At 59.8% G+C, this 13,874-nt stretch overlaps 4 protein-coding genes across 4 annotated transcripts; 1 reads left to right on the forward strand and 3 right to left on the reverse strand.

Moving 5' to 3' along the window:
* On the forward strand, positions 1-1,713 carry VTJ83DRAFT_1935 (uncharacterized protein; the record flags this gene model as incomplete). The annotated part of the gene is made up of 3 exons (XM_071008149.1): positions 1-148; positions 307-1,350; positions 1,442-1,713. 3 exons carry the CDS (start codon positions 1-3, stop codon positions 1,711-1,713), a joined length of 1,464 nt encoding a protein of 487 aa, XP_070868475.1.
* Positions 1,714-5,318: 3,605 nt separating this feature from the next.
* On the reverse strand, positions 5,319-7,103 carry VTJ83DRAFT_1936 (uncharacterized protein; the record flags this gene model as incomplete). Its single annotated transcript, XM_071008150.1, has 1 exon — positions 5,319-7,103. The coding sequence occupies one exon, from the start codon at positions 7,101-7,103 to the stop codon at positions 5,319-5,321; it is 1,785 nt and encodes a 594-aa protein (XP_070868476.1).
* Positions 7,104-8,186: 1,083 nt separating this feature from the next.
* VTJ83DRAFT_1937 (uncharacterized protein) lies at positions 8,187-8,871 on the reverse strand (the record flags this gene model as incomplete). Its single annotated transcript, XM_071008151.1, has 2 exons — positions 8,187-8,372; positions 8,719-8,871. The coding sequence occupies 2 exons, from the start codon at positions 8,869-8,871 to the stop codon at positions 8,187-8,189; spliced, it is 339 nt and encodes a 112-aa protein (XP_070868477.1).
* A 1,182-nt stretch (positions 8,872-10,053) lies between these two features.
* VTJ83DRAFT_1938 (uncharacterized protein) lies at positions 10,054-11,974 on the reverse strand (the record flags this gene model as incomplete). Its single annotated transcript, XM_071008152.1, has 2 exons — positions 10,054-11,743; positions 11,841-11,974. 2 exons carry the CDS (start codon positions 11,972-11,974, stop codon positions 10,054-10,056), a joined length of 1,824 nt encoding a protein of 607 aa, XP_070868478.1.
* Positions 11,975-13,874: the final 1,900 nt, after the last annotated feature.

Consider the following 13,874-nt stretch of genomic DNA (forward strand, 5'->3'; position numbering starts at 1 on the left):
ATGGTCCCGCTTCATGCGACCACCATGGAGAGCCAGCGGTCATCAACGCAAAAGCTCCCAGCCGGCCTGGCGGGCGTCTTGAACGCGCCCGAGGACCAGCACCATCGCGATTCGGCCTACTTCTCGAGCACCGATGCCTCCAGCAAACGTGCGGCTCCCCCCTCCCTCTCTCTCCTCTCTGTCTTCCACTTCCCTTCCTTCCTCCCTCTCCCCCTCGCCCTCCCTTGGAGCCTCCAAAACAAAATCGCCGACAGCCCCACCACACCAAGAAGAGAAATGCTAACCTAGCATGAACCCCCGATGCAGACAACTCTGCCGCTTCAGGAATGGGCATTCTCAGCCCGCCACACTCGGGATTCCAGACATCCCCTGCCGACCATACCAAGACCCCATCGCCCCCGCCAGCCGGGCCCCAGTCAGCACCGACACACCTGTTGCCACAACCCATGGTGTCGCCAACCAGCGCGACCACCACGAGCAATGGAAGCATGAGCGTGGCCTCGATCGTGTCGCCCGTGCCTCCCGCCGCCGATCCTCGCCGCTACGACCGGCCAACATCGCTCGAGTCGGTGCCAAGCAGCGCGGGCTTCGCCAACGGCGACGTGCCTGAGCCCCTGTCGCGGAGGGAGAGCGTGGACAGCCGCATCAACCAGGGATTCCACGACATGAGGCTGGGCAACTCGCCCTACACCAGCCACAACCCTTCCACCACATCCATTCACGCGACCCTGCAGCAGCAGAGGAACCCACGGCCGGGGCTCGACACCTTGGCGGTCCACCGCATCTCCAATGGATACCAGCCGAGCGTCGACCGCAACCCCGAGCCGCCACAGTCCCACCCCAAGGCCATGCGCATCGCTCCGGCCATCACGGGGCCCGCGACGAGCCAGATCGCCCGCGCCGCCGAGCCGACAAAGGGCCAGGCTTGGGCCTTCCCCGAAGAGGAGATCCACCGGATGCCGTCGGCCGCGACGGGGTCTCTGATCGATTCGCGCCGGAGCAGCATCGCCGAGTCGTTCGCCAGCAGCCAATATACCGACCAGGCCCGGCTGCCGCCGGGCCAGAGGAGGCTCGACGACGGGACCTTCCAGCGGGTGGCCGGCGCGTCCGAATACTCGACGGTGCACCACCACACGCTGCAGCACAAGGCGATCGGCGACCTGCGGAACGAGGAGTCGGGCAACCACACGGGGACCCAGCCGTACAGCCGGACCCCGGAGCTGCGCGTCAGCCACAAGCTTGCCGAGCGCAAGCGCCGCACCGAGATGAAGGAGCTGTTCGATACGCTGCGCGACCTGATGCCGCAAGAGCGGGGGACAAAGGCGTCCAAGTGGGAGATTTTGACAAAAGGTGGGTTTGCTCTCAGGCGGCGTTCCAACGCGTCTTCTTCTCTACATCAGAAGCCAAGTATACTGACGCATGGCCTCCCCGCCCTTTGCAGCCATTACTGAGCATCAGCGTCAAAACGAAATGATCCGCCAGCTCCAGAGCGTCAACCAGGCACAACAACACGAAATCGATGCCCTGCGCCGCGAGATTGAGAGGCTCAACGCCGCGCAACAGGCCCGGCCACCGCCGGACCCGTATGCCCAGGACCGATTCGGCGGCCCGCGCCCGCCAGAACTGCCTCCCCTCCGCTCCCTGCAGCCCCCCGTGGGCCCACCCGGACCGCCGGGTGGTCCAGATAGCATGACGGGCGTGCAGTACGTCTGACCGGATGGTGGTGGGGGGGGGGTGTGTCGGATAACACATACGACAGCCGATGTAAATTATACACACGATCCAGCTTCGCCTGCCCAAAAAAAGGAAGTGCTCCGACGGCGGCGGCGACTAGAAGAACACACACACACACACACACACACACACATGCTCGCATGCAATCTGTGATTCTTTTCGACAATCACTGTTGCGCCATGGGGACGAGCACGTAGATTATATACCCAAATCTTGGGTGTCGACAGACCCTCTGCGCGAATGGCCAGAGAGATCGGCATCATCATCACCATTGGCAACGACAAACAACCAGCAGACTAGAGCTGGATTGGTCGGCTGTATGGAAGAAGGTACGGACAGGACGATACACAGGAAGGGCCATGAGGGGAGCAGAGGGGGGTTCTATACCGAAACAAGGCTCTAGGACGTCGGCGCCGGGAAATGGGACAGAGAGGGAACACACGCACCCTCCTGTGGGGACCTGCAAAGGCCGAGATGAAGAAGTTGTGGTTCGCACCGGGCGCCTCCCCGCCTCTCTGCCTCTTGTTCGTTTTCTTCGCTTCTCTTGCCTATCGCTTGACTTGCCTTGCGGGTGTCTATCAATTATCATCCTGACTTGTCTGAACCTCGTGGTCGCGCTCTCTCTTTCTCTCCTACGATGGGAACAGCGGGTGAAATACCCTGCCCCTGGTCCCCTCCCTTCTGTTGTTATTAGAGTATGGGTCCTGTTGCTGTTAGTGCGCCCCTCCTCTCCCATCCTTCTTTCAAGTTCTTCCCAGGTCCTTTTTCCTGGTGGGGGCACCTACGCCTCTCCGCTAGTTATAGTTAGGGGTTACCATACTTAGGTTGGTATCCTAGCCGTACTTCCGTCGATGGCCTTTTTTTTTCTTTTTTTCTTCTAGTTTCCTCTTCTGTTCGTGTCCTTTTCTACCCATCTTCCTGCAGTTGTCTTCTTTATCATGTTCTACCAAGTTTTTAATTATTATTACCATTATTACTATCATTATTATTACTACTAGTATTGCTCTGTGCTCTGCGAATGGAACCATCAGAGAGTGACAACTTACCAGGGCGTCGGTTTTCTTTTTTTTTTTTTTTTTCGATGTTCATCATATTCAAGGCCAAAGGCATGGCAGAGTCGGCACCCTTGAGGTTCGCAGACGTGCCGTCTGCCCGGGTTTCCAGCAGGCTCGGGGCCCTCGGAGAGGGGGAGCGGATCAGGTCGTGAGGCTCTCAGAGGTCGTCGGACTGGATACTACCTTACCTAGGTACCTGACGTTGTCTGCATGGAGGAACTGCTTGGCGGGGGTGTCTTGTACGTGAGCTTGAGGCGCGTGCCTGCGTATATTTATCTCTCTGTGCGGGCTCCTACTCGTGCTGCACGATGTGATGAAAACTGGCGATCAAAGTTGAGCAAGCAGTTCCTCTGAACGTGTTGGTGGGAACGGTGCGCGTTGGATGTGTTGGTATGTGCCTGCATGCACGACTCTGTGGAGTGAGTTGTTGCGCCATGCCCGCGCCGGGACTTTGTGCCCGCTTGATAGGAATGCTCAGGGGCTGTGCATCTGTTGGGGTTGAGGGGAGAGGTGGAAGCGCCGGAGACAGGCAGACACGGAATGGCGGCGTTGTGGTGTCGCTGCTGTTCTGTCAGTTATGTGGTTATACGTACCTACTATACATCAGACGAACGTTGTCCGGTTTGCCCCTTTTCCCTTCAAACGCACCATGACCAAGTCACGTCACGGCTCAGCCACATGGCGTCCAACTGGAGACATTGTCTCCTCCAAACGCTCCGCGGCGTGCTTTGGAACACTCCAGTCCGTGCTCTGTGTGATGCGCCAGCCAGCTCCACGTCATGGCATACCGTCATGCCTCCTTGCCCAGTCCATCTGAACGCCGGCTCTCTTGACCTAGAACAGCGCTGTCCAGGGCTTTTTACCCAAGCATCACCAGGTACCACCATGACACTGCTTGCAAGCGCTCCCCGACGCTACATAGGGTACAAATGCAAACGCAATAAATAACCCCGTGTCCTTCTCTGCCCTTCCCGGTGCCGGTCCAGTGACCCCCATCACCATGTGGCCACCGCTGTTCATCAGTTGCCCACCATTATTCGCCGTGGCGTTCTTCATCATCATGTACGGCATGTACGCACGCGGGTACTTGCGCTGGGGCCGGGCCCAGAGCCGACGACGTCCCTCCCTGCTCGCTGGCATGGTGGAAGGCTCCGGCCCGACGGCCAACGTGATGGAGGGTGCAACAGGAACAGCAGCAACGGCGGCGGCAGAGTCCCTACCGACAACGACACAGCACGGATCGGTGGAAGCAGGCTACTACATTGACACGTACGGCAATATCGTGCCCAACCTGGACGCCATTGACGATGATGGGCCTGAGCCCGAGCTTACCGCTGCCGCCGCCGCCGCCGCCGCCGCCGCCGCCGTCACCGCTGCTGTCGACCATGACGGTGATGTCCTCCTTGACTTCAACAATGGTCTGGCCGCACCCGACGTTGGCCCCGAGCTTGCTGCAACCGCCGCGGACCGCATCCGCCGCCTCTACGCGACGGTCGTGTTGCGACAGCTCCCGCCGCCGCCGCCGGTTTCGCCACTGCCACCGCTGCCGCCTCTCTCGCTGCCGCTGGCATCGGCTGCCGGCCGCGAGACCACCGTCTGTTCGGGCCCTAACGCCGGCCAAACTACCGCCAACGCGGGGAAGCGTGCTCAGGCCCAGGCTCAAGCTCGGGATCAGGATCAGGATCAGGATCAGGACAACAAACACAGGGACGGGGACAAAAGTGATGCCGGCGGCAAAGGCAAAAGTCAATGCCAGGCCGCCGAGGAGGGGAACCGCAAACCCGCCGGAAAGGAGGTTGGCCTCCCACAGCAGCTGCCGCCCCTGTCCGCCTTCATCGACTTCGTGACCCGCCACCCCGAGTATTCCTCCGCGTTCCCCACCATCGGCGTCGCTCTCCCGTCCGGCTACACCTCCTTCCCTCCCTTCAGAACGGGGGAGGACCTAGCTGCGTCTGGCGCAGGGGCCGGCGGCGGTAATGAGGATGTTCTCGTGCCCGTGCTGGTGGTGACGGATGCGGACGTGGAGAAGGAGGAGGAATGGGATCTCATGGACGATCTGGAGGGGCGGCGGAGCTTTGAGGAGGAGGCAGCCGAGATGTGGTCGCTGGCAACGGGGAAGGGTGGCGAGGAAGAGGTGCAGGAGAACTGGTTTGGGTTTGGGCTTGCGGCAAGAATGGCGTATGTTATGCTGAGGCGGTTTGAAGAGGAGTGGAGAGGGAGGAGGGTGATGGAGGAGGTGGACTGAGAGCGGGAGGCCGGCTTGGATGTGACGTGGCCACGATGATATTTTTTTTTTTTCCTTCTTCTACAGAGCGGCGATGATTTCTGGAAAAACGCTCAAAATAAAGCAAGGAGCCGAAAAGAGTACAAAGGCAAAAGGGATCGAGGTCTCGCTTGTAAGCCCTTGTTTTTTCTTTTCATGTCATATCCGTCTTCCGAGAGAAGCCATGCTCCGTCCTAGGTCCCAGGGGTATCAATAATGCAACTTCACCATCCTTCTCTACCAAGTAATGAACCATAAACGATCGACTAGAGGCGCTTCGGGTCGAACCACAACATGATCTCGTGGTAGCCGCTGACCACCGACGTCCAAAAGGCCCCCAGGATGACGCCCAGCTGCTTGGGCACGTACTGCACAATGAGCAGCAGAACCTGCAAGACGAAGAGGATCATCTGGCCGACCATGCCAAACAGGGTCACGATGACGGCGGCGACGGCGATGCCGAGCCCGGACGCGGCCACCCAGATGGCGCGCGGCAGGCCGCGCACCAACGCCTCCACGGCGTCCTTGACCCCGCGCCAGACGTCGCGCAGCGTAATGCTGCGGAAGAAGTCGAGCGCGGCGGCGACGGCCGTGTGGATGGCGGCCAGGACGCGCAGGAGCGCATGCTTGACGGCGCCCCCGATCGTCTTGAGCGAGTTCCACAGCCACAGGACCAGCACCTTGGCGGCCTTGGCAATGCGCCTGATGCATCCCCACGCCCACCTGGCCGTCGCCTTGACGATCTTTGGGATCTTGCCGACGCCCCGCCAGACGGCCTTGCCCCCGCGCGCCAGCCTCCCCGGCAGCGCCTTGATCTGCCGCTTGCACCACCCGCCGAGCTTGTGCTTGTTCTCCCAGCCGTACTTCAGGCCCTTCCACAGCGGCACGACGATCCCGTCCTTGGGCACGTTCCACACCAGGAACTTGGGGACGTACCACAGGAAGAACTTGAAGAAGAAGCCAATCTTGCCGGCGGCCCACCTGGCGCGCCGCATGGCGGCCGCGTGCTCGGCGCACCACCTCCTCCAGGCCCCGCCGCGGCGCGCGGGGAGGTACCTGACGATGTCGGCGCGCTTGTGCTCCACGGCCAGGCGCAGCGCCAGCTGCCCGTCGGGCGCGATGAGCGCGTCGTCGGCCCCGAAGCCCTCCATCAGCAGCTTCACCATGGCCAGCCGGTTCTCCGTGGCCGCCACCATGAGGGGCGTGCGCCGCACCGACGCGTCGTGGTGCCGCGAGCGGCGGCCGCGGAGGCGGTCCGAGCCCGGGGCCGGGACCGTTCCGAACACGTCGACCCCGGCGCCCAGCGCCACGAGCGCGCACACGACGTCCCCGCGCCCCGTCTGCACGGCGGCGATGAGCGGCGTGCGCCCGTGCGGCTCCGTCTCGTCGGGGAGGCGGCAGCCCTCGGCGACGTCGGGCGACACGAGCCCGTCGCGGACGAAGCGCGCGACGGCCTCGACGTCGCCGGCCTGGATGGCCGCGAAGAAGGCGTCGACGATGCGCGACTGGGCGCGGTAGATGCAGCGCTTGTGCTCGTCGGGCAGGTCGGCGCGGCCCGCGAGCGGGTGCTGGCTGGGGACGGTGCGGCGCAGGGTCTGAGACCAGCAGGGGAGCAGGGACGGAGGCGAGGAGGTCAGGGGGAGGCAGAGGAGGGAGCGGAGCGTTGGGTTGGCGTCGAGGACGGTCAGGAGCGCAGCGTACGGGGTGGCGTCGCCCGAGGTGAGCTCCTGAGGGAAGGCCGGGAAGGGGTCGGTCTCGGAGTAGACTGGTACGTAGTCGTCAGGTTCCGGAGAGGTGGTGGCGGCGGAGGAGGCGTCGCAGGTCATGGTGCTTGGGCGGATGCCGACGAGGGCGGCGCTCAGCGCCTCGAGGAGGAGCATATCATGGTGGGCGGGGAGGCCGGATGGCCTCGTTGGTGTTGAATCGTGCGTGGAAGTTGAGTTGCTCGAGTGACGCAGGCTGTCGTTGGCATCCTCCTGGTCAGGGTGGGTCTCTGGCGCCTCAACGGTCGGCTGGGCCGCCGCCGTTGCTGTTGTTGTCGTCGCCTCCATGGCGGTGATGATTGAATCAGGAGGGGAGACAAGAAGAATGCGCAATAGATCGGTAATTACCCAAGATACCTTCGTTAACCTCTGGAAAGCCGAACCAGTGTTTTCTCAACTTCATGCATCCTTCTTTTGACATGTCAACGGATGTCGTCTCTTTAAAAGTACCACGATGACGACGGCTGTTAGTCGGCATGCTTCTCGCTCAGCAACCGAGTTCGCCTTTCCCGATCGAGTATCAGCTGAGCGCGAAGAGTACGAGGCCGCCATGCTAAGGTGACTTGGCATGCGGCATCTTCCTTGTCATCTCGAGCTCAGCCTCAGTCAGCCTGGATCAATGCTACGCAGAGGCTGGGGCTCAGGCCACCACCAACCATAACGAATAACTAATAGCTAACTATAGTAAGTGAAACGCGCGGGAAAAAACGCCCGCTATGAATCCATAATTACAGAAAATGCCCACCGAGGCTGGGCAACGAGCCCGCAGTCTTGTTGGTTCACATGGCTTTCTTTTCCTTTCCCCTAGTGCCATTCTACACCAATGCCTATTTCCTATTCCTCGATGCTGTAGTTAGTTGTTACCTCGCAATGTCTCCGTGGAGATGACGATGCCCTCCCCCCCACGGTCTCAGCCAAACTCCACCCGCTCTTGTCGAGAACCAGATTCAGCTCAACGTCACAGGCCCAGAAACAAGAGTGAGGCAAAAAGCCAAACGCAGGCAATCATACTAGGGCCAGTTAGTTCTTGTTCTGTTTTACATCGCAACACTGGCCACCATCGGTAGTAAGCTTTCAAAAGACGACCCTGCCCGTCCATGCCACTCAACCACAACGCCATTTTTTGTCCCCTCCTCTCTCTCTCCTTCACCTTCACCACTCCCACCACACCAACCCCCTTCCCCCTCCATGCCACCCTTCTTCCTACCACTATCACCACTCCCACCACGGGCAGAGTTTCATGACCAAAACAAATTAAACCACGCATTTTCATCGGCCGCATGCCTCAAATCATCATAATAACCAGCATCGTCGGCGCCACCTTGCTCATCACGATATTAATTCAACCCCCCACCCCATTCCTACACAAAGTCACTTCGACCCTCCCAGCATCTTTTCTTTCATCTCTCCCATTTTTTCACCCAGCTTGCCCGACATCTGCTTGCCGGTGTCGGTCATCTCTTTGCTTGTCGACTCCAGGCCTCCCGTACTGGCTTTGGCGCGGTGCACCGGCTCCGGGTGGTCCGTGGTGGAGTACATGGAGTCGGGGTCGTGGAGCTGTTCGGCCAGTGGTAAGTGTGCCGTCAGAGACAGGCAGAAAGACGGGCAGAAGTAGAGAGAGAACGCGTGGGGGTATGATTAGGTGTGTGTGTGTGTGTTCAGAGGGACAATTATGAATAATTAAAGAATGAGAATGCGGATCGTAAGTACTGGAGGGGGGGGGGGGGGGGGGGATGGGTGCGTTTGAATCCAATCCAACCCAGCCCGGGCCAGCACTTAAACTCGAGGGTGACCTCTCTCCAGCATCATCGAGTCCCAAGATACAAACACAAGAGAAACCAAATGCACAACGAAACCCGGCACAGAGCGGGACCAAGGGCGACAAACCAAATCGTCGACGTACATGTGCTCGCTCCTCGGCGTTGTAAATCAGGTCATGGCACTCCTCGAGGGCCTCGTCGGTGTACCCAGTCTCGTGCTTCGGCACGACATGGTGCGGATGGTGCGCTTTGTGATGGTGAGCCTTGTGCTTTTGGGGGCGCTGTTCTCCTTCCATGGTGTTGTCAAAGATTGTCGAGATGTTTGCTGAATTATTGCCTCGGATGAGTTCTAGTCGATCCACGAGAAAGTCAGGAGAGAGAGAAAAGGGAAGAGGGAGCAGAAAGGGAGAGAGAAAATCCCCCCCTTCATAAATCCTCCAGCTAACATCCTTTCTTGCCTTCCATCAGGGCTTTGACCCCCCTTTACCACGTGTCAACGACGTCATAATCTCCAAATCAGGATCGGTGGTTGGAGGAGAGATGCAAAGCAAGTAAGGAGAGGACCAACGAGCTAGCTCCTCATACCTCGTACCACAAATGGTTCCCCTCATTGCTATCCCGGTAAGGAGTTGCTGTGTGATGAACTTCTTGCCCGAAAACATGAGACCTCAGGAATCTGCGGAGACTTTGACTATGGGAAACAACCTGACGGACCAACCGACACCGACATTCATAGCCTGGATCCCGGCTGGAGCAACTCTCATTCTGAACAGAGGCAAAGCACATCATGAAGCCACCCGCGTTGGTGGCCGGTATTCGAACGAAGGGGGTATTCACATCGAAAGGGGCGTCGCATGCTGCATAGCTGTACCATGGCCTAAGCTAGGATTCGGACTCACCCGTGTTTTGGCTACGCTCCATGACAAACATGCCCCGGCAACATTGGTGCTTGGACATGAAACAGTGGAGTTGGTCTTCTGTACTGGCCGTTGGTAGAAGCTCTCGAGCCACTGTGACGTCAAGCCTGCCAATCGATACTACAGGCTGCTATTGAAGTCACGGGTCGCTCTCCGGAGCAGGACCGGGAGCAAGGGATAACTCCTTCATTAGGCCCTGAGCCCTGCCCGACGTCACGGGTTCGGTTCTCCTTGTCAAGAATCGGTCATTGCGAACTCGCATAGATGCTGTTGCCAACCAACAAGAATCAAGGTTCTCATTTTTATTCCCCATCTGCCTAAAACATGCTATAAACTAGAGAAAGAAAGCTGGCGAGGGTTTGGACCCTACACTCCTCGTGGGTATCGGAATGAAGATCTGGAAAAAATTAAAGAAAAAAAAAAGAAAACGCAGCCCGGTGCTTAGGGCAATATGGCACAGTGAAATCAAGGAAGAAAATCATCGCTTGATAAACATGTACGCAGTCCGTTGTGGTGTAAAAAGAGAGTGAAAGTCGTCGCCTTTGGCCGCAAGCGTGCTTGCTAAAAGTGCAACGCAGGCCAGAGCATCGAATAGTCATCCGTGGCGACGCTTCGGAGATCCGCCTCCGTCATCCTCATCGCTGGTCGTTTCGCTTCGGATCCCTCCCGGGCCGTTTCGACATAATCGCCAGTGGTCCGTTTGGCACACGTGCTGCCTGACTCGTCAATGCCGTGCTTGTCCTTCTTGTGCTTTTTGAGGTTGTCGAGCCGGCTGAAAGTCTTGACGCAGTTGGGAACATCACACGCCAGACGGACCCCCTTGTGTGTATTTTTGTGCTTGCGCAGGTATCCTTTCAGGTTCTCCCTGACGCCCCGTGGTTTCCACTGACATTCATCGCAGACGAGCTCTTCGACCGAGGAATCTGCCGCCGGCTTGCTTGGTGCCGCAGCCGTGGCCTGGCTGTTGCTGGCTGGCGGCGGCGAGAGTGCCCCAAGCCCGCTCGTTTGCGGCACCTCTGTCGCGGGCGACCCAAATACCGTCGCGATGCTGCTGCTTTGCATGGACTCTTGACTCAGCGCGCGAGTCATAGACTGTGACGGAGCCGGCTGCACGGAATAGTAAGGCGAGCCTGCTGTTGTGGGCGATGTTGGGCTCGGAATGCCGCCGTTGACGACGCCCGTCATGTTGCTCATCATGCCTGCTTGGATGGGAAAGCACACCTCGGGGCCCGTTGACGACGGAGTTGGATGAGGTGTGTCGCCTTCGACCTTGCCGCTCCACCACGCAGACCCGTTCGCCCCTGTGCTCATGTCGGCCGGCGAGACGGGGCTCTGTACCAGAGACACCGGATCATCCAGGCACATGGTTGAAGCCGCAGCTGGGCCGCTTGGAAGACCCGTCATTCCTCCGTTGAAGGGCGCGCGAGGAGAGTACACGTACTGCTGGGAGCCGGACAAGGCGCCATGGTCCTGCCCCGATGTGGTTGGGGTTTGGTAAGCACCCAAGCCCGTGCCAAACAACGTGCTCTGCGATGTGTGTTGCGAGAGCCGCTCCGACGGACTGTCGCCGATGGTGGAAGCCTGGGCCACCGAGGATACTGTCGACGGCAAGTCCGAAGCCGTTCCATCAAAGTTCGGCCAAAACATGCTCGCATCGACGTCAGGGAGCCCGTGAGAAAGCACAGGCTTCTGGAAGTCGAGGTATCCAGGCGTAGTTCCTTGATCGGTGTGCCCTGGGAAGCCGAGGGCATTTTGAAACCCGCGAGAGGCGAAGAGGGAGCTAGGAGCTTCCGAAGCAGAGGTGCTTGGCCGTGTGGCCGTGGAGGCCGTGCTCTTAAACGGCGAATCCGAGGCAACGGGGTTCTGCTTGCGTGCCGGGTCCTTCTTGCGGAACGCAAAGTCTTTCATCTTGGAGCCCAGGCTGCGCTTGCGTTGGATGTCGGGGCCCGGATGGGCCGAAGGTGGGCACTTCCATCCGGACCACTGCGCCCAATCCTTCTCGTTGGTCGGGAAGCTGTGGCTCGTGCCGCACTTGTCGCAGTTAAACTCGCCGCTGGGGAGCTCGGGGCATGACAGCAGGTGGTGGACGACATGAAGCGGCGCCGCAAAGGTTTGATGGCAGCGGGTCATGGGGCAGCCATAGCTCTGCTGGACCGGCTGCTCCCCGAGGGTGAGCTGGTCGAGGAGTTCGCGGAGAAACAAGAGAACCATGCGGGCCGTGGTGCCATCTTTGGTGACCTTGTCCTCGTATCTGGTCTCCCATTTACAATCAGTCACCAATCCACGGGATGCGGATGAACGTCTCGGCCACAAGGGCGGACCGGGATGCGTTTAACGAGCCGACTCACGGGCAAGGTACGTGATGGGTTTGGTGGTGATGGTTCGTCACGGCGGCCGGATGCTGCAGCGGCTGGACCGGGTGGGAGCCATAGCTGTGGGATTCCGAGTGGATGGCCGCCGTGAATGGCCCTGCATCGTGCATCGCTCGATGTTGAAGATTTGACATGGAGACTGGCGCAGCGTGGCTTGGTGGCTCGCGGGGTGCATCCACTGCATCATGGAACCGGACCAGGCTAGCGGGGGTAAGAAGCCCAGAGAGGAAACCTGACGCACGGAGGGATGTCTCGAGCTCTTTTTGGGGCTGCTCGAGGAGGGGGGGAGAGGGGGGGGGGGCTGCAGAGGAGGAGGGAGGCGGGGGGAGCGTGAGGGGAGCGGGCACCTAAGAAGACCACGAGGGTCCCCAAGGGGGCGGGGGAAAGAAAAAGAGAATCAAAGGAGGTTCAGACGGGACCAAGTTGCACAGAGAAAGCTAACGCACAAGACTGCAAGAGTGCGTGCGTGCCTGGCGGGTGGCCCCGTCCACCTTTTTGAGACGAAGAGCCGAAAGAGGAAGAGGGGCGGGAAAGGCGGGAGATTTCTCCACGATTTGGCCAACGGCTCCCACCAGCGCGGCACGCACGTCCGATGGGAAACTATAGCAAGAGTAGGAATAGAGAGCGGCAGTTGTGTTGCACCCGGCCGGACTTGACGATGGGCAGAACCAGGTGAGCAGCGTGGGGAGCGGGACTAGGCGCTGGTTGGCTGGAGGGGGGGCGCATCGACGGCCGGGCCTCGTCGGGGGCTGGTTTGCAAAGCAGAGACACGGAATTGACGTCAATTTCACGATAGATTGCCATGCAATCAATCCATTGGGCTCGGTTTGGCCTTGGCGTGTCGAAACCGGGAGGTAGGTAGTGGTGCTCGGAAAAGGTGACATGCTAGGCGTTGCGAAGCGAAACGGACCCGGGGTTGGCGCTGACGGGCAGCCTGCCAAGGACCGACGGGCGTTGCGCGGGCGGCGAGCCGAGTGGGATGCGGAAAATGCGGGAGACCCGGACGAGGATGGAAATGGCGAAATGGTGGATGGTGAGAAGGGGAAAACGGAAGAGGCAGAGACGCAGCAAGGCCAGCGAGGAATCGAGGAACATGGCGTGGGAGGCCCGCTTTCCGAATCGCCGGTTCCGTCTTGGGTCTGAATGGATGGGGCCTGGAGTTGGGTTGTGGCTGCCCTCCTTCATCGACTCGTACGCCACTCATGTACGTGTAGCGGTTATACTATGTGTATTATTTCAGTTTGGGGAAGAGGCGGGCGACACCACTGGCACCTGCTCGACTTGGCACAAACATCTTCCCGCTCCCGTCTCTTGCCGCCTTACGGTGTAGTCCCGCCTCCATCCACTGTCTAGGAGGGAGGTTCCGACTCTGGATGCGCAGCCCGGGCTTCCCGTCTGCTGCAGCTCGTTCCCTCGGCCACCACTCGCCGTTTCGACCGGTATTAGTGGGCATGCAGCGGAGGGCATCCCTGTGCGAGGCCCCAGGCGGCGGGAATCATTGGCATCCGGGCTCTGCTGACATGAAGACGCTTCGACCCGGCGGCCTGCCTCAGATTTACGTTCTTACCACCCGCCCGTCCACACAACATCCATGGACCATCAAATGCAATCAAGTGCCGCGCCGCCCCAACGCCCTGCGCGCGGAGAAGACGCGGGAACGAAGCTCCACGGCCGCTGGATCCGGGGTTGTGATTGCTTGGAGTCGACTGCCGGCCCGGATGACACAAGAGGGGGGGACCAGGCATCCAGAGAAAATAGCCGGAAGCCTCTGCCGCGGCTGTTGGGCCGGAGCGCAGACAGTCCGGGGGTCTGTCCAGGTGAGCAGGTGAGCACTTTGAAATAGAGGCCCGGCCAATCCCCGATTTCCACTCCGACGCTGTCCCGCCTTGAGAAAGCTATAGCGTCGAGGTCTTATATTTTCTCGGCATCCCGAGTCGATCAGCAAGCTCCGGCGAGCCCATACAAGTCCACTGTCATCACCAGCTCCGTCCCAGCCCGATCATGACGGCC

The sequence above is a fragment of the Remersonia thermophila genome, chromosome 2, assembly GCF_042764415.1.
Source record: "Remersonia thermophila strain ATCC 22073 chromosome 2, whole genome shotgun sequence".
Classification (NCBI taxonomy): domain Eukaryota; kingdom Fungi; phylum Ascomycota; class Sordariomycetes; order Sordariales; family Chaetomiaceae; genus Remersonia; species Remersonia thermophila.